Genomic DNA, 22,404 nt, shown 5'->3' on the forward strand with positions numbered 1-22,404 from the left:
AATGGGAAGTAGCGGGACCAGGGAGTAGAAACGGAGGTGGGTGGCCTTGTGAGCCGACAGATGAGGGAGCATCCGTGGGGGCTGGAAGCTGTGGCTGGAATCCACTAGCGGCTCGGGCCCGCAGCACTTTGGTTTACAGAGCGCTTGCTGTATACAGGCGGACTGCTCACTCTTTCCTCCTAAGGGACTTCGCCTTGGGAGGTTACTGACGATGGATGTTTTACGGGTCTGCTCAGTTGTTCTGGTATAAATAATGATGAATCACCTTGTAGTCCAGTGGGGAACAGTCTAGTCTCATCTTACAGTATTTCAAGAATATCAGTAATGACGACGTGAGCCTGGATCAGCACTTTACAGCGGGTCAAGGCCTTTGCGTGCATCAGCTTGTGGCAGGTCTCCACAGTGAGGGGTCTTGTGTGGCACCATCCCCCCATATCACAGATGAGGAGACTGAGACTCAGGGAGTGAAGCAGCTCGCAGAACTGGGGAGTAGCAGGGCTGGGATTTGAGCCCAGGCAGCTTGGCTCCAGTGTCCACGTCCTGTGCTCGCTCCCCACACCGGTCGGTGGGCCCAGCCCGGAGGAGGTCAGGCAGCAGGTGGGCCCAGGGGCCGGCCTGGGGAAGTTGGGTCTGTGCATCTTTGGATCTTCCCCCAGGACAGACAGACTTCTGCTTGCAGTTGCTAAAAGAAGCGCCTGTCATCAGGCCCTATTCCCAGGAGGGCTGGTGGGGGGGCGGTGGGGAGGAACGGCAGCCGGCCCAGGCCATGTCCTGTCACGGCTACTTAATGAGCTTAACCAATAATCATGGGCCCTGGCACGTTGCCAGCTGGGCCTGTCCATTTGGCCAGTGTTCCTGGCCTCACAATCACTGACTGGGGGAGGTGGCCATGGGGCCAAGGGAGGGGTCTAACAGTCCCCAATTCTTTGAGTGCTGGCAGCCATGACCAAGGTCATAGGCAGAGCTGTGTGACCTTGGGCAAATTCCTTGATTTCCCTGTGCTTCCTTTTCTTATCTGTAAGATGGAAGTGAGCATGGCTACCTTGGAAGAAGCTACAAGGATGCAATGAAGTGCTAGGGACAGCAGCCTTCATTCGGTTCAGAGACTGCATGACACACACTAGGCACTTGGTCAGCTTTTTTTTTTTTTTTTGAGATGGGGTCTAGGCTGGACTGCAATAGCACGATCTCGGCTTACTGCAACCTCCATCTCCCAGGTTCAAGCGATTCTCCTGCCTCAGCCTCCCGAGAAGCCGGGATTACAGGCGCCCACCGCCATGCCCAGCTAATTTTGTATTTTTAGTAGAGACAGGGTTTCATCATGTTGGCCAGGTTGGTTTTGGACTTCTGACCTGAAGTCATCCACCCGCCTCGGCCTCCCAAAGTGCTAGGATTACAGGCGTGAGCCACCATGCCTGGCCAGCACTCGGTGAACCTTCTACCCCAGTCCTTCCAAAGACTCACACTTTGACGATGTGTAGGTTCAAGAAAACATAATCCCGCCCTCACCATGCTTGAAGGAAACAGAAAAAGGCTTCTGCGGCAGGGCAGAGACCTGGATACTCATCTGTGTCTGTCACTAACTGAAGGGGAGGTGTAGATCCTAGTTCTCTCTGAGCCTCAGTGTTCTTATCTGCAAAATGGGCTGGCAGTAGGACTCAGTGAGATGGTGTGTGCCAAATGCTTAGTATAGAGCCAAGCATTTGATTAATGCTAAAGAATGGAGCTGTCACTGTGGTAGTTTCTGAGTGCCAGACCTGCAGACCCTGTGTGATCTTAGGACAGTCACCTACTTTTTAAAAATTTTTTTATTTTTATTTTTTTCTTTTGAGACAGAGACTCACGCTATCACCCAGGCTGGAGTGCAGTGGTGTGATCTCAGCTCACTGCAACCTCTGCCTCCCGGGTTCAAGTGATTCTCCTGCCTCAGTGTCTTGAGTAACTGGAATTACAGGCATGCGCCACTGCACCCAGCGAAGTTTTGTATTTTTAGTAGAGATGGGGTTTCACTATGTTTGCCAGGCTGGTCTCGAACTCCTGACCTCAGGTGATCTGCCCCTCTCCCAAAGTGTTGGGATTTCAGGCGTGAGCCACTGTGCCTGGCCCCGGACGGTCATCTCCTCTCTTGGGGCCTCTGCTCATTTGTAAAACTGGATACCTACGAGGTATGCTTTGCTCCAGGTCTGCTATTCCAGGAATCCCTGTATTGAACACTGCTCCGCCTGAAACGCATCTGCACTAGGTGGGAGCAGAAACTGTCATGCCCATTTCCCAGCTGAGGAGAGTGAGGCCCCTGGTTTTCAGTGGCAAGTCACAGCTCTCTGCCGCCTCTTGCCTGTTCAGTGTGGGGGTGGGGCAGGGAAGGCCCAGGCTCTCCTGGGCCCCAGGAAGGCCTGGGGAGAAGGGTCTGGGTCTGGACTCTCCAGTGACTGGGGCTGAGTCGACTCAAATTGGAGGCAGGGCTGAGGGTGGGCGGGCAGATTTATTGCAGCCATTCCTCTCCCCTGCAGCGCCTGCTTCTAATGAAATTTTACGGCAGGTGGAAATGATACGACTCCACCAGCCCTAAAAGCACTTCTATTTATTCATTAAAGATATTTATATACTGAGCAGCTCTCTCTGCCAGCCCCACCCTACTCCTGCAGGGCCAGTGAAGTTGCTCCCAGCTCTCGGTGCTGGAGGAAGGCTCCCAGGGCCCCTCTCTGCAGTGACCGGTTGGCTCCGCCTCAATGTATCCCAAATTCCCTGTCTCCAACCCACTGCCCATTCCTGGTCCAAAGCGCCAGCGTCTCCTCCTGGTCCAGCGTGCACCAGACCCTTCTTGGACCTCTGCTGCCACACTGGTCTCCACAGTGTCCTTGTGGAGCCACGGGCATCTTTCCAAAATCAAATCATGTCCCTTCCAGGCTCAAAACTCCCCTGAAGCCCTCAAGGCCTTGTGAGATCCGTCCCCTGCCTCACTCCTGGGTCCGGCCACAGTGGCCTCTGTGGACTCTTTTCAGGAGGGCGACGACGCTCTCCCTCTGCTCAGGACCTTTGCATCTGCGCCTCTGCTTAGGCCTCCTCATCCTCCGGCTCTTTGGCTGCCCGGCTCCTTAACATCATTCAGAGCTTAGCTCAAGCTCAAGCTCAAAGACCCTCATCAAAGAGGGCTTTCCAGGCCACTCAGCCTGAGGTCCCCCCGTTCCTCCCTGCATCCCGCTGAACCTTGGTGACTCCTTCATAACACTCAGTTGTCACTCGATGTGTCTGTTTGCATGTTTGTCTTTTGGTCTGTCCCTCGAGGATGTGCGCTCCCGGAGGCCAGGGACAATGTCTGTTTTGCTCCCCTACGTGGCTTATGAGGGGTGTTTAGTAGTTGATGAAGCCATGAGTGGTGGAGGGTCGGCTGGGCGCCGTGACCCCACCACAGGCACTGGTCTAGGTGGGACTCCCCAGGCTGGTCACTCGCTGTCCTTGAGTGAAGGAGAACCGAGACTGTGAGGGTCATGTTCATGGCTCACAGTGGCTGGGCTGAGGGCAGGTGGCCACCCTTACGCTCTTGGGGGTTTCCTGGATGGGGCTGGCTCAAGCAGGCTTTCCCAGCCTTTTCCCCCGGCCCTGACCTCTGTAAGTCCATCCCCTTATGGCTTTTCCCCAGCTGCTCCCCAGGGGCTGTGGACTTTGTGGGGCTCCTCGGCGCTGCCTGGATGGCCCTGCTTGTCACCCTGCAATGGAATCTGCTTCCCCCTCATTCAGGGACTGAAAGAGCCTGCGCTGGGGGGAGTAGACACAGGAATTGTCCGGGAACAAGCTCTGTGACTCTGGACCAGCACAACCCTGGAGCCTGTCAGCTTCTGCTGTGACCGGGAGCTCGTTGAGCCCCCATGCCATGCCAACGTCAAGGTAGTTGGGCCTCCAATGAGGCAGCTGAAAGCCCCGAAGTCTCCAGAGCCCTGTATTTTATTGTGCCCCAGTCCTCTGCCTGGGCAGTTCCCTCTGCCTCAAAAGACTTTCCACCTCTTGCTTTCGAGGCTCATGGCCATCATTAAGACTCTGGTGAAAGTTGTTCAAGACACAGGGTGCGTGGTCCCCCAGGCAGGGGTCCCTCCTCTGTCCCACAGCCTTTGCTCACCTCTATGAAGCCCACTGTCACTCTACGGCGATGCCCTGTTTGACTATGCTGAGAGCTTGAACCGCATCTCAACCTTCGTTGCACCCCTCCATGCCCAGCCTGGGCCTGGCACATGGTAGGTGCTCAGCAAGTGCTTCCTGGGAGGTGTATGGGAGGAGGCACAACATGGGGTGAGGAGAGCAGACTGGTGGGATGATCTGGACGAGAAGCAATTTGGGCTCTGTGCACAGGCAGGGGTGGGTGGATGGGGTGGGCGGACAGGCAGCAATCCTCACTGCAGCCGTGCCAAACGGTGGCTCTCCTCACTGCTGCAGATGGAAAGCCCCACCTTCCAGATGTTTCTCAGATTCCCTCCCTTCCCATGGGACAGCAGCCAGGGCCACATCCGTGTGACTGCCCATCCCTAGCCTGGAAACCTGGCCCAGGGCCTCCATGCAGGGGAGGATGGCAGCCAGGCACCGAGATGTGGCAGGGACAGGCTGAAGGGTGCTGGGCCTCTGCAGAGCCACACGGGCTTCAGTCATGGGGTTGGGGAAGGGCTGCCCTGCTGGGGCTTCTGCTCCCAATGTGTTCTGTGCCACCTTCTCCAGCCTCACCAGGCCCTCTCTAGCAACCAGCAGGAAGATAGGGTGGCTCTGAGATTAGGAGCAGGGGTCTGCCTGGGTTCTATTCCCAGCTGTCACTCTAAACCACTGCCCCCCCTCAGTCTGGTGTCCTCAGCTGTGGAATGGACGTGATGAGGCAAGTACCTACATGTCAGGCTGGGCGCTCACGCCTGAAATCCCAGCACCTCAGGAGGCCGAGGCAGGAGGACTCCTTGAGCCCAGGAGTTTGGGACCAGCCTGGGCAACAACAAAAGGAAGTGCCTACATTTCAGGAATGAGGGTGAAACGAGCTAATCTGAGGAAAGTACTTAGCTCAATGAGTCAAGAGCTCAATGAGTATTAGCTAATATGGCGCACGAGTAATTCTATTCTAGCGCACTAAATGACCTCACTTAGTGAGAGAAACGCAGATTAAAGCAACAAGCAGGCCGCACTGTTCACCCACTGAGGCGAAGTGCTGAGCCTGCTAACAGCGCGCTGGTTAGGGTGCGTGTGGGCAGAGGACACTCGTGCACGCAGTTGACAAAAGAAGGGCGGTGTGGCCATATATATCAATGAAAAAGGCACACTCTTTGACTTGGCAATGCTACTTGGGAGTCTAAACTCACACGTGTGTGAAATGACGCCCTGTACAAGGATGATCACTGCAGCACTGTAATAGCTAAAGATCAGAAACAGTCTGAATGTCCTTTAACGCAATTAACAACATCATGGTACAGCTCTGCGATGGGGTGTGCGTATTAAAGGAGTGGGGGCAGCTGTGTGTGGTGATGGGGAATGAGAAGCAAGGTGCACGACAGAGGACACGATGATGCCACCATTTGTGTTAAAAATATTTTTATTCACTCGGAAACACATAGGAGTCTCTGAAAGGGAAAGGGTACTTCCGCTCATGAGCCGTGGTAGCTTCTGGTGAGAGGTGCTGGGCAGCCAGGAGACGCAGCTGGCAGGGAGATGCGTGCACCGTGTGCCCTTACTCACCGTCTGAGGTTTACACCAAGGGCACGTGTTACCTAATCAAGAAGGTGACTGAGAAACGCTTGCCATTTTCCCCAGCACAGATAACGAAGGCCCACCGCTGTGCTACCAGCCACTTTCCATGTGTGCCGAAGAGCCAGACAGATTGAAAAATGCGGGTCTGCTTTTACCTCCACTGTTGGGTAAGGAAATCTCATCAAGAAGCCTTGCCTTTAGGAAAGCGAGTCTCGTCTCCCTGTTGACACTAAATTGATGCCCTCAGTCATGGCAGAAGATGCCACCTGCGCACTGGTGCTACCATGGGGGTGACTGAGGGATGCCTTCCAGCGGCCCTGACAATGCGTTTCCCCAGATAAGGAAGGCACGCAGCCTGCATGCAAATCTCTGAATTAGAGACGGCCCATCTTGCTGCTGCTGAATCCAGGCGTACGACCACCACAAACGGAGCAGCAAGCCGCCACGGAAGATGAGAGTGGAATCCTATTTCCCCTGTAAAGAAACCCTGGCTAATATGGCTAAAAGGCAATCTGATTGCCATGTCTGGGTTGGAAAGGGAATACTGCCTCTCTGGATGCTATGGTCTGGTCCCACTCAGCTACGGACATGAGGATGAACATGGAGAAGCTTTGCTTGAAGGGGCAAATTTAGACTGAACCCCTACAGTGGGCAAAGAAGTCAGGTTCGGAGACACAGGTCGAGGGCAGCCCTTCTTGGAAGCCCAAGAAGTTCCCCCAGAGGAGAGGTGCTGCTCTGTGAGGCAGACTGTTTCTTAGTTTCTTAGGCAGGCGGTCAGCTGCCTGTGCCCGAGAGCTGGGACCACGCCCCAGGAGCCTGGGGTGGGCAACGAGTAGCTCTCCCTGGCCCTGAAAAGCTTGCGGGGCCTTGGGTCGTTGAAATCAGCGAGTGGTGGTGGCTGCTTTCTCCTTACCCTTACTCCTTGGTCCCTCGGGCCCTGGAACTGTATTCCCCTGCTGCACCCGAAGGGACTACACCTCTCATTGTCCCCAACCCTCCCCACACAAAACTGATGGAAAAGGGGACCGCTTCCTCACTTGTTAAGGGAAGAGTTCCAACTTGCTTTTAGCAAAGGGACAGAATCTCAGGAGGCTGCCGCATGCGAAGCAGGGCAAGGCGTGGCAACCGTGGCTGGGGGGCAGTGCCTGAGCCGCCCCAGCCCTCCCTTCCTATGTTGGCCTCTGGGAGCTGGTGGGGAGGCCTGGGCTTCCGAACACGGCTGGCAGAACGCTGGACAGAACTCTGGAGAAGAATCAGATGGCAGCGGCTGCCTCCAGGGGCAGGAAGTCCTAGGTGATGGGAGAGGAGGGGGTGGACTCCTCACTGCCTAGCTTTTTGTTAAATTTTGAACTCCTATACCGTTTGCAAGCATTACCTGGCTAAAATTAAAATTGAAAAAGAAAATCAAGGTGATGGACTGATGATGTCTAAAGTACCGATCTTAGCTGTAGAAGGCTGCTTCTCTAAGTTACACCTGGACATGCTCTATTTTTTGTGAATTCATTAAACCACACAACAGATGAAAGGATCGGAGCACGGCGTCAGCCGGCACGGTGTGACTCTTCCAGGTAGAGGAGCTCGGCAGGAGAGGGTGTGGACTGTGCCGTTGGACAGGCCTGGCTAGAATGTGCGTTCTGCTGCTGGTTGGCCACAGGACCTTGTGCAGCTATTACCTTCTCTGAGTCCTCAGCCTTGGCTTGCATAAATTGGGGACAACAATGCCACTGGGCGTTCGATATGTGCCAGCTACTACAGTTACAGAAAAGTCAAGGAAGAACTAGACCCAAAGTGACAGTGCCGCCATCTGATCCTGTGACAGGCCCTGTCACACTCTCCTGCCCCTCTCTGCAGGGACGCTTATGGTTATGCACTGTCTTCCCGCCAGGCTGTGAGTAAGCACCAGCGGGTAGGGCCTGCCTTACTCACTGTTCCATCACCAGTCCAAGGCTGGACACAGAGCGGGTGCCATCTTCTTCAGGGACCTCTTGGTGGCTTCCTGGGATGGCAAACAGGTTTCACCCAGCATGTCAACTCTGGCCAGATGGCAGTGGCCGCTTGGAGCCCTGTCCCTCAGGGTCTAGGGAGCAGCAAGAGCGGTAGGGACACAGTGTGAGGCGTGCGGCGTCCCCGGCAGCCTGTCTGTGACCCTGGGTTGCACAATGCATTGGAATGAAAGGCTGCTTTCTACATCTGGCCGCTCTTCTGCCTCCTCACTCATGGGGACTCTGCTCTTTGAGGACTGATTAAAAACATGCTAAAGCACCGCTGACTTCTGAGGGGAGACCAACCTTCTCATCACTTATGTCAAATGAGTAGAATCACAGTTCTTTTTTATTTTTTGAGACAGGGTCTTGCTGTGTTGCCCAGGCTGTAGTACAGTGGAATGATCATAGCTCACTGCAGCCTTGACCTCCTGGGTTCAAGCAATCCTCCCACCTCAGCCTCCCGTGTAGCTGAGATCATAGGTGTGTGCCACCATGCCTGGCTAATTTTTCTATTTTTTGTAGAGACAGGGTTTCACCATGTTGCCCAGGCTGGTCTTGAACTCCTGAGCTCAAAGATCCTCCCCACCTTGGCCTCCCAAAGTGCTGGGATTACAAGTGAGAGCCACCACATCCGGCCTGAAATCACAATTCTGAAGTCACAAATGTGTGTGGGAAGAACCAAAGGAAGCAGCAGCTACAAAGCCACGACGGTGCCTTCGCCACTGTGCTGCAGGCTTGCTGAGCATGGCTTCCTCAGCAGCAAATGGGTATGAGTGGCCCCACTGTGCAGGTGAAGAAGTGAGACTCAGACAGGTGAAAGTCACTTATCCAAATGTACAGCTAAATCAGCCATTTGTGGTGGCACCTCCCTCTCAGCTACTCAGGGGGCTGAGGTGGGAGGATCGCCTGAGCCCAGGAAGTCAAGGCTACGGTGAGCCGTGGTCGCACCAGTGCACTCCAGCCTGGGCCACAGAGTAAGACCCTGTGTCTTAAAAAAACAAAACAAAACCCCAAACCAGAACAGAATGTATAGCTGGTAATGATGCGGTGGGGATATGGACCCAAACCTGTCCACTCTAAAGCGGTGGCTCTCACCCTGATGCACGGAACCACCGGGGAGCTTTGAGCAGCCCAGATGCCAGGGCCTCACTGAGATTTGATGCTATTTGTGCGGTGGGGCCCACGTTGGGATCTGGTAATCCTCCATGCAGCCCCCACCCGAGTGGTCTGACATGCGGCAGGGCTCTGCATGCGCTGAGGGCTGTGCTGTGCGGTTGGCCTCCCCATGGAGCTGGAGCATGAGGCCCGGGCCTCGGGTCCCACATCTAGACTCTAGCTGGGCCCCCACTCCAGCCTCACAGCAGCACCACCTGCATAGCCACGGTGGCGAAGTTGTCACTGCTACGCCCTGAGCCTCAGCTGTCCCCCCTGGCGGAGTAAGGCTGCCCACGGGCCTTCCCTGGGGGAGTCCTGAAGTAGCTGCTGTAGGGAGGGGGGAAGGGAGGGTTAGCAGGCGAAGCTTCACTACAAAGAAAATCAGCTCAGGGATACCAAAACTAGCTTTAATTTGTCCAAAAGCCACACAGAGTTGTGTAGAAACTGATCCTGGGAGGGAAGCTGAGACAGTCCATGATGCGCAGGCCCCAGGTGCCTCTAGAAGTTCTCCAGCAAGCCCAGGATGCGCTTTTGCTCGTTCTCCCGGAACTCCGGGCTCCGGCCGTCCCCGATGTTCTCTGCATACTCTAGGGGGACAAAGATAAGAGTCAGGAGTGGATCCCAGGCATGGGGTCCACCATGGCTGTGTCGCTTCATACCTTTCCCAGAACCCCAGCTCCCACAGAGGTACAAGTTGCCCTAATGCCCCCACTGTAGCCAAATTCCTTGGGGCCTTGCCTTCGAGGCCCTCAGTGGAAAGGCGCCGACTTATCTTTCCATGCTTGGATTCCCCTCCTAGCCACACCCTTCACTTCCGCCCTCATTTATTTATTCACTTCACCCTCATTTATTTATTTACTCAACACACACGGCGTGGATGCTACTAAGGTCTGAATGTTTGTGTCCCCTCCAAAATTCATGCTGAAACCTCATCCCCAATGCAGCGAAGGTCTTTACAGGGTGATTAGGTTCTTACCATCTAATTACAAGATTAGATTAGGTCTAGATTAGGTCTAATCTAGGGGGATTAGACTCTTGCAAAAGGACTCCAGGGAACTCTCAAGACCCTTTGCCCTTCTCCCTTCTGCAATGTGAGGATGCAACAGGAAGGCCCTCAGCAGACACCAAAGGTTGGCGTGGTGCTCCTGGATCCCCCACCTCCAGAACTGTGAGGAAGTACATTTCTGTTCTTCATAAATTTCCCAGTCTCGGGGATTTTGTTAGAGCAGCACGAACAGACTAAGACAGACAGCCGCTGGGCAGACACTGCTCTGGACTAGTGGTTCTGAGTGTGGACCTGATCAGCAGCAGCTGCAGCAGCACTGCATGGAAACTTACTAGAAACATAAATTCTTGGGACCACCCTAGACCCAGTTAACAGGAAACTGGGGTGGGGCCCAGTGATCTGGGTTTTACTGAGTCTCCAGGTGATGCTGATGTATGCTCCAGTTTGAGAACCTCGTTTTGGGAATGGGAATAAAGGAGTGATCGAAACAGATGCAAATCTCTGCTTGTGTGGAGCCTACTTTCTTTCTAGTGAAGGTCACAAACCAAAAAGTGAACAAAATACACAGGTGGCTGTCAGCAGGGAGCATCTGCTTAAAGATCAGAAGGAGATGAGTGTGGAAAGGTCTGGGAGCCAGTGGCAGGGCAGCCAGGGCAGAGGATCTAAGGTGGCGGGGGGCGGGGGCGCTTCCTTGGTTTATCTGAGGGTCAGCGAAGAGGTCAGTGTGGCCACAGCCTGGAGCCACGGGAGGGGGCCATACCCAGATGCACCATGTGCACCATGGTAGGGGTTGTGGCCTTTCTGTGGGGTGGAAGTCCCTATGAGGGTCTTGAGCAGAGAGGAGTGACGTGATTTGACTTTTGCCAGATCCCTTCCGATGCTGTGTGGGGGACACCACGGGGGAAGCAAGGGCAGGGCAAGGAGATGCGACATGACAGTGGCCTGGATCGGGCAGGTAATGGTGGAGGTGAGGCGACGTCTTCAGCTTCTTGATGTTTTCTGAGGGTGGCTCCAATAGGATTTACAGATAGACTGGAAATGGGGTATGAGAAAGAGATGTGAATCTCTTGGTGGTTGCAATCACCAAGAAATACGACAAGAGCAGTGGAGAGGCTGACAGTGAGCCCATAATCCCCCCAAGGACTGGGGGGAACAGGTGCTGGTGCCAACAACAGGGAGGGGCTGTGTGGGGGGTTGCAGTCCCCTGACACAAGCTTCGACAGCTGGGTGTATTCAGGGAAGGGAGGGAGAGAGAATGGTCCAGAAGTACTGGAGCATGGAAGACCCCCCCATGTCTCCAGTGGTAGGAGTGGTGTGGGAGCGCCAGGCTTCAGCGAGACCAGGAAGAGAAAGGAAACATTCCTGAGGAGCGTGAGGCTCCAGGCACAGTTCTGGCAACAGTTCGGCAGAGGATACCACTGGAGAGTGTCACGGTGGGCAGGTTTGGGTTCTTGTCTCCCCTGTTGTCCCAGCACAGTGATCCTTAAGACTCTGTCTCATTTTTTAAAAAGTGTCCTGGTAACCCAAAATAACGTGGTCACCCTGGTTTTTTCTGCAGATGGCGAGGGGTGATTTGGTGACCCTGGACTTCCTGCAGTGGCTCCTAGAGCAAATGTAGGGGATCTGGTGGGAGAGGAAGGAGGAGGATGGGGTGGTCCAACCCCTCACTGCCCTCTGACTGTCCCCTGCCCACAGCCAGAGAGGAAAAGGTGCAACATCGGGCTGCGACCGAATCCTAGCTCTGACTCACAAGTGCCCTTGGGTAGTCCCCTCTGAAAATGTTCAAATAACAAACGTCCAGGGAACATGAGTTCCCTCCCTGAGCCTTCTTTGCTCAGGTCAGCAGTGGCACTGGAGAAGTCCCATAGCCCCTCCGGGTCCCCTCCTGAGTCGTCTTCTCTGTTGAAGCCTGCCTGGTCACCTCTCACTCCCACGCCCAGCCCCAGGCCACTGCCTCCAGCACACGTGGGCCTGACTGCCAGACCATCCTCCCTCGGCCTCTCTCCCTAGATGGAGAGCTGCACGAAGGCAGGGGCTTTTGCCCTCCTCCCCGCTGAGCCTGGCCGAGGGCCCCCAGCAGAGTGGGGTGCTGAAGGATCTCCTGCAGGGGGTGACTAGGATGGCTGCTTACACTTCTGCCCCCTGGTCCCTTACTGGGGCCTGAGTTGAGAAAGAAAACGGAGAGAACTCTCTAGTAAGAGGCTTTTGCATAACAAAACACCTGCTGATCCAAACCAGACAAAGACTGGGGAGAGCAAACAAAGCGTGTGGCCTCTCACGCTCCCCGTCAGCCCCACCCCCGCCAATGCGGCGGGGGGGGGGGGGGGGGGGGGGGGGAATAATTTGGCTCCTGCGACCTCTTTATTTTGCCCCGTTCCTCTTTCTTACTTTGGATGTGTGCCAGAAAATGGGATTTGGGATTCAGGCGTGTGCCAGCTGTGTGTCTCCCCCCGGAAATCATCCTCTTGTGTTAGGCCCATCCATCACCTCCAACAGCAAATGGTTGTGATGCCTCCTATTAAGGCCTCTTAGAGAGAGGGCCGCGGTGACGAGACAGGAACTGAGCTTCGGGAGAGGGCTCTGGGGCTGCGTGTCAGTGGTATCTCTTACTCACATGTGAATGATACAGTTGCTGCCCCAGGAGAGAGAGAAATGACCATGATGGCATCTAATATCCCCGGAGGCATGGTCTGGAAGCAGGAGTCTTAATGGATTGAGCTAACATTTTGCTCTCCTAATGTCTTCTCAGACCCAGGAGGGAGGGAAGTGGAGAACCAGTCTGATGCTTTGGGGCAGTGATTTTCCAACAGTAAAGCCAGCTTCCTTGAGTTCTTTCTAGGGATGCACAAAGCACAGGGAACCCATACCTGCATCAATTCCCTTTGCCGAATCACCTGTGCCGAGGCCTCACTTACACATGCCGATGGTACACAGAGCACCCATCCCATGCGCAAGTCTCCACTGTCACTCCAACTGTGCCAAGAAGCAAACAGAGTCACATCACCCATTCTCTGGAAAGAGGATATCCGACTGGCCCGCAGGCAGTGAATGGCTTCGTGTCCCCTGGAAGAGGGCCTGTCCCACACAGAGCGGAGTGGAACTAACATGTGCTGTGCACTGCTATGTGCCTGCATTATCTATGTTGTCTCACATGTAACCTTTGCAGCAACCTTACAAGGTAAAGAACACCATCCCTATTTACCCAGGAGGAAACGGGCTGTCAGAGAACTGAAGCAACCTGCCCAAGTCTAGGATGTAGAGGAGCTGGAATTCAAACCTTGAAACGTGTGGATAGGGGGGAAAAAAAAAGGCCCCTAAAAAGCCACTGGGAGTAGGCTGGTCCTCACAGCAGCATCCTGTTACCTAAGCAACAGGCTACCCTGCCTGGGCCCCGGTCTCCGGGAAAAACCCCTGCTCTGTGAGTGTTCCAAAACAGGAATGTCTTGTGCTACAGGGGCCTCGGTGGCCAGGACAGATGTGGGTGGACTGGCTGGGGTCACATTCTCTTATGCCAAGTTACCAAATATCACGGCTGGAAGGGTTCTCAGAAATTTATTGCAGCACTGAGGGGGCAGGTGAACGGCCAGGGTCCCAGAGTGAGCCAGCCACAGAGCCAGGCCCAGAACCAGGTCCGACGACCTGGCCTGGTGCTCATCCACTGCCCGGGGAAGCTGCACCCCCAGGCACCTCACCCTCACCCTTTGCCCTTGCTCATTCTTTGTTTCTATGGCAGAGTCCTATTTGGAGCAAATCGTGGCGGTGCCAGCTACCTCTGGTTATTACAGCTGCTGCAGCAGTTTATAAATATTGAACAGAGCCCTCCCAGAGGTCTTGGGAAAGAGTTCTCTTTGCTGTATGTGTGTGTGCGCGTGTGTGCATGTGTGTATAAGAGGAAAAGAGACTGCAGGATGAGGGGAGAGGGAGAGAAGGATGAGAGGAGAGAGGAAAGAGGCTAAGTTGGTGGAGAGTGAGAAAGATGGCATACACGTCAACTCCTTTCTCTACTTCCCCCACATTTTCAAATGCTCTTATAATAAAGGCTTTGATGGAACTCAGAAACAGGCAGCAGTGCTGAACACATAAATATTAAAGCAAACTTTAGACAGCAGGTTTACTATTCAGACATGGAATACAAGCTGTTCTGTTTATGTTGAGGGGGAGAGGGAGGGGGCACCGAGGCTGGTGGATGGGGAAAAGTCATCTTCCAGGGTGGAGACCTGGACCAGTATTCACAAGCCTGGTTCAGATCCATGAATCTTAAGCCTTAAATGTTCACCTTTTTAAAAATGCAGGAGGAAGAAGGAAGAGAGAGGAGGAATGCCCAGTATTTTCACATTGAAAACTCTTGAAGATGTACATATAACCACAAAATAGAAACCGAGAAAGGAAAATCCTTCAGGTCTAACAAGATTCCTTGACAACAACAAGGAACTTGGAAGGTTGAAAGCTGCGCTTCTCCAGGAGTAGAACATTTTGCTAGGCTGCCGGTTCTAATTTCATCAGGGATGTCATTCAAATGAAACCCGCTTACAGAGAAAGACCCTTGCTTACAATGCTAACGGTCAAGTTCTCAGAGTCCCATGGATGTTTTACCTGGTTGGAAAAGCACCCACTGACACCCACCCACCCCCACAAGACCCCGGGAAGTCGAGCCTGTGTGCGGTGACTGCCTTTCCCGGTGGCATCTCAGTCCAAGCTGCTGCTAACTCCAGGCGGACGGATTAGGTCAAGGAAGGAAGGAGCTTCCATTCGCTGAGTATGCAGCTTGGTCCCAGGCACCCAACTGCATCTCAACCTTGGAGGCTTCCTGAGAGAGGCAGGATTTATTTTACGTGTTTTTTGTTTGTGTTTTTTACAGAGGAGGAAACCAAGACTTAAATATGTTACTTACTAACTTGCCCAGAGTTACACAGAGATCCAGAATTTATGCTGGTCTGAGCATGTCTGATCCTGGGTGAGCCTGGACACTAACTATAACAATAAAGACAGCTAACATGTAACAGGCATTTTCCAGGTGCCAGCCACCATGTGAGCACTATACATACAGCACTTCATCTCATTCTCACAGCAGCCTTCTGAGACAGGTTCTCCCCATCTTACAGATGCAGGAGCGATGGCTTGGAGAGGGGAAGAGCTGCCTGAGGTCAGACACTAGAAAGCAACAGACAGAGCTTGCTTGTGAACCTGGGCAACTCACTGCAGGCTCCACCGTCTTAGCACAGTTGGTTCTCCAAGAGTGGTTCTCCCTCCCTCTCTGCATACCACCACCACACTACCCCAGGCAGCGCTCAAGAGAGCCCTCTTGGGTGAACTGGGTGTGAGGCCTGGGGGCAGCAATCCTAAGGCAAATGTAACATCTTTGCTGGAAAGCTCTCGAGGTGTCCTTAAGATGCCTCTGAGCCCTGTCAAGGCCGCTGGCTACAGGGCTAACATACAAGTCTCTCTCCATGATCCTTTCCTGCCTCCAAATGCCCTGCAGGACACCGTATCCATGACCAGTTGCAAGTCACACACACGTCAACATGTCATCAAAAGATAAATCCTATCAGCCTCTGCAGCTTTACAACCACACAGACAAATTGGGTTACCAAGAGCCCCAAATCAATATGGAAATACGTTTATGAGCTACTAGGAGGAGATTTTAAGCCATAAAGAATACTCGCAAATCAAAGGGCCATGGGCCAAATTCTAAAAGCATTTAAGTTCCTGGCTCATTCTTTTTGCCCAGCAGTGAGAGAGTTTTGAGTCAGTAATCCTCTAAGCTCTCCTCTGCAAACCAGCCGCTGTGCTGTAGCCGTGGCTGCTCCCGGGCATCTGTGTGGTCCTCCAACAACTTTCACCAGGAGACTAAAACAGCGGCAAGACTGGCCAGCGGCTTCCACTGCAACCCTTGGCACAAATATTGATATTTCAAAGCATTCTCAGGTCACAGCTCCAACGCCACAGCCAAGGCGATGACTGCTCAATGATGCCTGTGCACAGCTGCCTACGGAAACCCTTCCCATGCAGGCAGCCACAGAGACAGAATGCAGAATGGTGGCTGCCAGGGGCTGGGGGGAGGGAGGAACGGGGAGTTCCAGTTTTGCAAGATGCAAAAAAAGGCCTGTGGATAGATGGTAGTGATGGTAGTAATGGTCAAAATGATAGATTATTATTACAATAATAAAAAATAAAAAAGCAGCCACGCTTTCCGTACAGCCTTCCGTACAGCCTCCCTGGATCTCTGGGCTCCTTTTCATGTCCAGCCAGATTAACTGTGAGTTAACTGTGCCATCTTCATTCCCCTTGGACCTCTGCATCCCAGCACCGGCTCCATTCTGCTTTGCACTATGGTCGGTCACCTGACTCGTGAGGGAAGTATGCCTGCGGGGGACAGAGTCTCCTGGGTGTCTCACTTATCTTAGAAGCCTGCCTAGCACCCTGTGATGGGCGCTCCCTAAAGGTGGGTGCCCTGCATTTTTCTGCTCTCCTAAAAGCCCGTAGGAGCATATGGGCCAATCAGCAGTTGGCACATTCCCTACCGCTGTGCATCGCTCCTTCTAAGTCTGGATCCAGTTTACATCACCAGAGACCCAGGTACCTCCACTAAGCTCAGTGAGTCTCAGTCTCCTTGTTACCCCGCTTTCTAGGCCTGTTGTGAGGACCAGAGGTAATGACGCTGCACCCCAAATGTCTGACCCAGAGGAGGTAGGAGCTCGGTAAGTGACCACTCTACCTACCGTGGTCCTGGATTTCTGGAATAGCACAAAGAAGCCTACAGCACCACCTCAGCACGCACCCCAACTGCAGCAACTGACTCCTTCTCTCTGCCAGTCGGGGCGCCGAGCACCACAGCGATAAATGGCGGGAAGTCTGTTGCTGTCCTCGCGGAGCACACGGCCCCATCTGCCCTTCTCTTTGTGGTAATCTCAGTCCTCAGACCACGGTTCCCTAGGAGGCCCACAGTCCTCCGGCCAGAGGTGCTGCCGGTTCTGGGGAAGGCCGGACGTCGGGAGTGCCGAGTAAGCCGTGTGCAGAGCGAGGGGCTTTAATGAGCCATCAATTATTCCCTGCGCTCTTGGCACCCCCAACAGAGGAGGGAGGAAATTGTGAGAGTGGGGGCTGAAAAATAACGGGAAAAGTCCCCCGCTGGGCTTGCCTCATCAGCGTTTTCCTGAGACCTCAAGGGATACATCAGCTGTCATCCTGCCAGCAAAACTTAGGAAATATGTAGGCCATAAAATCAAAGAAAAAAGCCTGCATCTAATTAGTATGTTAAAGAAAAAAAAAGGAAGCAACCCAAACTGAAAAACAAAATTAAAATCAAAGAGGACAGACTGATGAGCTGGTTTTCTTTATGAGGCTTTGTTTTCTTGGGTTTTCGATTGAAGGAAGGGTAGGAGGAGTGGGGGTGGTATGAAAAGAAGAACCAGATGGGCTTTTTGGACAGGGGTCCCAGAAGAGCCCAGCCTCCCAACCCTCCCACCTCCATGGGAGCCTCAACCCTGTCAACCTCAGCACCACCCTCTCCACCCAAGTGAGGGCTCCTGAGGGTTCTTGCAGCACCCTGTTCAGGGGTGCTCCCAGAGGCAGGCCACACCACACAGGCTCCACACCCTGCTGCAGACTGGCTTCCCCTGGCGTGGGTGAGGCAGGACAGGGCATGCCAGTGGCAGGGCTGAGAACCCTTTATGACAACATTCCATCTACAGAGAACTCTTTTAATTGCCAGCGTGATGTTCGGGGCCTCTTCAACCTGAGCAATGGCGTTCAATTCCCAGACTCTAGATATCACCTCCACACTGATGACCTCAAATTTCCCAAACGATTCCCCGAGCACTAATGAGAATGTCTGCTGTCTGCTGGTCAATCAACGGATGCAGTCACCCCTGGTACACCAAACTCACTGTGCACCTAGCAGAACTCAGAAGCCCGGCCCAGCCACACCCCACCCAACACTCCAGCCTCCTGCACCTCTGCTTGGACCCCCTGACCGGGCTATCGTCCTCCCCAAGGCCACTGCATCCTGCCCTGTCCTCCTCCGGGCCTCTGCTCCCTCTGCCTGGTTTGGGCACCAGTCCTAGTCCTGAGGAAGAGAAGCGGCTCCCTCCCTGCTTCCATAACTGCCTCTGTGACACTCCCACCCTCAGCACACTGTTCACAACTTGACAAGTGCTTAGCACGTTCTAATTAGTTTTGAGCCTCTTCCCCTAGACTGTGAACGCCTGAAGGATAGGGATCTCGCTTATTCCTTTAGTATCTCTAGGACTGGACACAGAGCCTGGCATCGAGCAGGGCCAGCTGAGTAGTTCCTGGAGCATGCATTCCACTGGGCTTGGATTATGGTCAATCATTTATACTCTATGTCCCCGGAAGGGCGTAAACTCCATGAGGGCAGCTGCGGTGTGACACCTCTAGCACAGCACTTAGCACTGTGCCCAGCTAGCCCCGAGGAGAGTCACAGTCAATGTTTGCCACATTAAATTCATACAAGGGTAAGGTTTCATTCCACAATGTCTGAAATTGTTACTGGTTCCCATCATGTGCTTGGCATTGCTCTGGGTGCTGGGGAGACACAGTGAACAAGGCAGACAATGTCCCGTCATGGAGCTTATATTTTAATGTATGAGACAGACAAGAGCGGTAAACAGACACATAAATAAAAACAATCACAGGTTGTGATAAGGGCTCGGATGGAAAGAATCAGGGTGCTATGATGGGAATAATGGATGCAGAGAAGTGGATGGATTCAAGGTTGAGTTCAGAAGCAGAAGAGGTGGGATGGACTAAGGAGCTGGCTATGAAGGGTGATGGGGAGAGAATTGAAGGGCTGAACCCAGGCCTGGAAGGATGGCTGCGAGGGTCTGCATGGAGGTGGTAGAGGTGAGGGTGGGCAGAAAGCAGTGGGGGAGAAAAGCAGAGGGGTGGGAGTGAAGATGGCGCCTGTGCAGACCCTTCACCAGTTCACTCATCTGCTCGCTTGCCCAGGCGCCCACTCAACAACCCTCCACTCACTGTCCAGTGTGGGCTCAGCGCCTTAAAAGGCACTGGGGAAATAAAGCAGGATCCGAGGGAGACAGAGGCCGGGGCTCACAACAATGGGAAATTGCAAATCACTTAGGTTGTGTGTGGCAGGGTTTGAGAAAGAAAAACATCCACTACTACACGTCAGCACCCATTAAAAATGCTTTCCCTTTCTTGGAAGATCACTGTTTTGATTACAAGGACGGAGGTGCAGGGAGAACACTCAGTGCAGGATAGCAGAACTGAGTGTAGTAAGAAGTTCTAATTGAACAAGTGGGCGTTAGAAGTAAATGCCATTTAAAGGCTGGAGTTGCAAATCACCACAGCTACCCCTCAGGGAGGAGGCGAAATGACGCTCTGAGCAGTAATTCACACGAATCTGACACTGAGGAGGAGCCCCCAGGGTGTCACTCCGGAAGGCATGAGTGGGGCTAAGTGTGTCCACTGGACCCCTTTACTCTCTTTTTCTCTAAGGAGAAAACAACAGATTCCAATGCCTCATACTCTCTGTCTACAAAATGGGCACAATGGATTTACCATTCCCGGATGGGGAGGGCTGAGCAGACACGAGATTTCCAGTCCCTATACCTTCACTCACAGTGCTGTTTCTTTCTGGACTGCCTCTGTCCTAGCCTCTTAGACCAGTTCAATGCCACTGCGCTCACAAGGCTTCCCACAGGATTTTGGCCATGTCTCACTTAAAATAATGACGACAATGATCTTCGTGGTATTTTGTAATACACTAACGTTCGCTGTTAACTTGTGTCACCTCATTCAATCCCCTTGCCCATTCTAGGCAGTCACAAGAACAACTGGTATCTTGCCTAAGGTAACAGAGTAAACAACAGCGCCAAGATTCGGATCCAGAAGCCTCTGACCCTAGAGCCCACGCTCTTAACCTTGCTTTGCTTCGCTGTGTGGACTACATTTATCTTCACATTTCATCTGCCACCTGGAATGGGAGCTAGAAGCAACTTAAAGGCAAGCTCTGAGTAAATCTAGCCTAGTCCTTCATCTTAGAAATGGGCAGAATGAGAGCCTGAGGGGGAACACTGATTTGTCTGCAGTTACCTAGTCCATCTGGACTCTCCCTGAACTCAGACATCGTCAGTACTGGAAATTTCCACATGGGCCTCCACTGCCACACGTGCCAGCCGGTGCTCCCCAGTTAGTCCCTAGGTGGCTGAGGGTGGGGCTGCACCCAGAGCTCAGAAGAGGGGCCCTGCCTTGTGACTGGGGGCTTGCTCACTGGCCAGAGGCCTCTCCAGCTAAGTCAGGTCCAGTCGAAGATCCAACAGCATTTAGGGAACTCCATGGGGTGGGTGGGGAGGAGGGATACCCACACTGACTGAGCACCCACTGTGTGCCAGGTACAGACTGGACGCTGTAGTACCTCCTGTAACCTTTGCAAAATTTCTCCCAGGTAAATATACAGCTGTAATCATGCTCGTAGCTAGGGGAGGCAGAGCTAGGCCCGGAAGGCAGGCATACTCTTTCCACCACTCCACATTGCCTCAATTCACTGCAGAATTCCAGTTACAGTAGTCCCCCGCATCCTGACGGATGTTCCAAGACCCTGATGGATGCCTGACCCTGCACACAGTACTGAACCCTATGTACACTGTGTTTCTCCCTATAGATCCACACCTATGATAACTACATAACTATGATAAAGGTTAATTTATAAATTAGGCACAGTAAGAGATTAACAACAATAACTAAATAAAATAGAACAATTATAACAATATACTATAAAAAAGTTATATGAATGTGGCCTCTCTCTCTCTCAAAATATCTTATTGTACTGTACTCATCTATTTCTGGACAGTTGACTGTGTGTAACTGAAAGCAAAACTGTGGATAAGGAAGGACTATTGTATTTCTTGTCATTTCCTTGCTTTTTTCCCTAAGAAAGCAATTTCCTTCTACTATGTGTAGTTTGGAATTGAATTTTTTGCTTTTTAAAAAAAATTAACAACTGTTTCAAGCCCTTGTGCCTCTTGTTTATGGTTGGAAGTTCTGGAACTGGAGGGTCAGAGGCAGAGAACAACGAGGCTAGTCTTCAGTATTCTGACAAAGATGACCTGGACACACAGTGAAATGGACAACTTAGGCTTTCAGTGCAGAAAATGCTCCGCACCAAATACCAGGGATACTGACAGAGCCTCAGACCTCTGGAGCCCCAGACATAAGTAGCATCCAACTCACCCTTGATGATATGCCTGACAATTTTGATGGAGCTTCCTCGCATGTTTAGGATCTGGTGAACTCTCTGGCGAATCTAATAAGGGAAAAAATGGGTAGAGAAAGACAGACAACCATTTGTCCTGACACACTAGAATGTACCACCTTGAAATTATTTACCTCACCCCATCCCTGAAAAAGAAGGCTCACATAGAGTAAAGGAATTCAAGGAGAGCGCGATCCCCTTCTTTCCCTGAGAGTCTACCTAAGCAGCTGGCGAGGAAGGAGGCAGGGATGGATAGGCCCATGCAGGGCAAGACCCTCCTACCTGGGGGACATTGGCATTGCAGATCTCGGCCATGATGTAGCAGATGTGCTGGAGAACAAAGAGCCCCGCATCTAGGCGCCGGAGGTAGAACTCCTCCTCGATGTCATTGTCTATGATCTCTCCTCGCCGGACCATGTCCTAGAAACAAATGAACATTTAGGAATAAAAGCTGGACAGTGAATGGGAGGAAAGAATGGACTCCTAGTCTGGCCATAATACACACAAAAATAGCAACTACAACAACAGCAAAAGAAAACTACCTCATCTTTTTAATTTGTCTACATCTCCCATTACTCTAAAGTACCTTTCACATTCCTCATTCTTGATGGACTATAGAGGCCCCAGGAGGCGAGCTTAAAGTCTATTTTTTCCTATCTGATGAATCAGGGCCAAAATGATCTCATCCACATATAAAAAAAGCTTTAAAAAAAAAAAAAAGCTGAAGGGACACAAATCTAAGCTATTTATCTGCTTCCACTCATTTTTTACTCTTTGGTTTGGGCCTCCATAATCTCTCTGTAAGGAACAGTTGGCCTCTGACTTACCATGGATCAACTTTATGATGGGGTGAGAGTGACAGACATGTGGTAGAAACTGTACTTCTCCTGCAAGGCTGGTAGTGGCCTCAGCTCCCAGTCAGCCATGCATTTTCTTTTCTTTTTTTTTTTGAGATGGAGTTTCGCTCTTGTCCCCCAGGCTGGAGTGCAATGGCGCGATCTCAGCGCACTGCAACCTCCGCCTCCCTGGTTCATGCAGTTCTCCGGCCTCAGCCTCCTGAGTAGCTGGGATTACAGGCATGTGCCACCACGTCCAGCTAATTTTTGTAGTTTTGGTAGAGACGAGATTTCTCCATGTTGGTCAGGCTGGTCTCAAACTCCTGACCTCGGCCTCCCAAAGTGCTAGGATTACAGGCGTGAGCCACCACACCTGGCAGCCACGCATTTCCAACTCATGATATTTTCAATTTACAGTAGGTTTATCAGGATGCAATGCAATCGTAAGCTGAGGAACATCTGTATATTTAAATCTCC

At 52.5% G+C, this 22,404-nt stretch overlaps 1 protein-coding gene across 1 annotated transcript in view; it reads right to left on the reverse strand.

Annotated features, from left to right (window-relative positions):
- Positions 1 to 9,245: 9,245 nt before the first annotated feature.
- The window catches only part of CTNNBL1 (catenin beta like 1), a 177,890-nt gene continuing 164,731 nt past the window's right edge, over positions 9,246 to 22,404 (reverse strand). Inside the window, exons 14-16 of the mRNA XM_025398976.1 lie at positions 21,374 to 21,511; positions 21,070 to 21,142; positions 9,246 to 9,439 (exon numbers count right to left, since the gene is read on the reverse strand). Of these exons, the coding sequence (XP_025254761.1) occupies positions 9,351 to 9,439; positions 21,070 to 21,142; positions 21,374 to 21,511 (300 nt within the window). The 3' untranslated portion in view covers positions 9,246 to 9,350. The remainder of the gene's footprint in view (positions 9,440 to 21,069; positions 21,143 to 21,373; positions 21,512 to 22,404) is intronic.

The sequence above is a fragment of the Theropithecus gelada genome, chromosome 10, assembly GCF_003255815.1.
Source record: "Theropithecus gelada isolate Dixy chromosome 10, Tgel_1.0, whole genome shotgun sequence".
In the NCBI taxonomy this organism is placed as follows: Eukaryota; Metazoa; Chordata; class Mammalia; order Primates; family Cercopithecidae; genus Theropithecus; species Theropithecus gelada.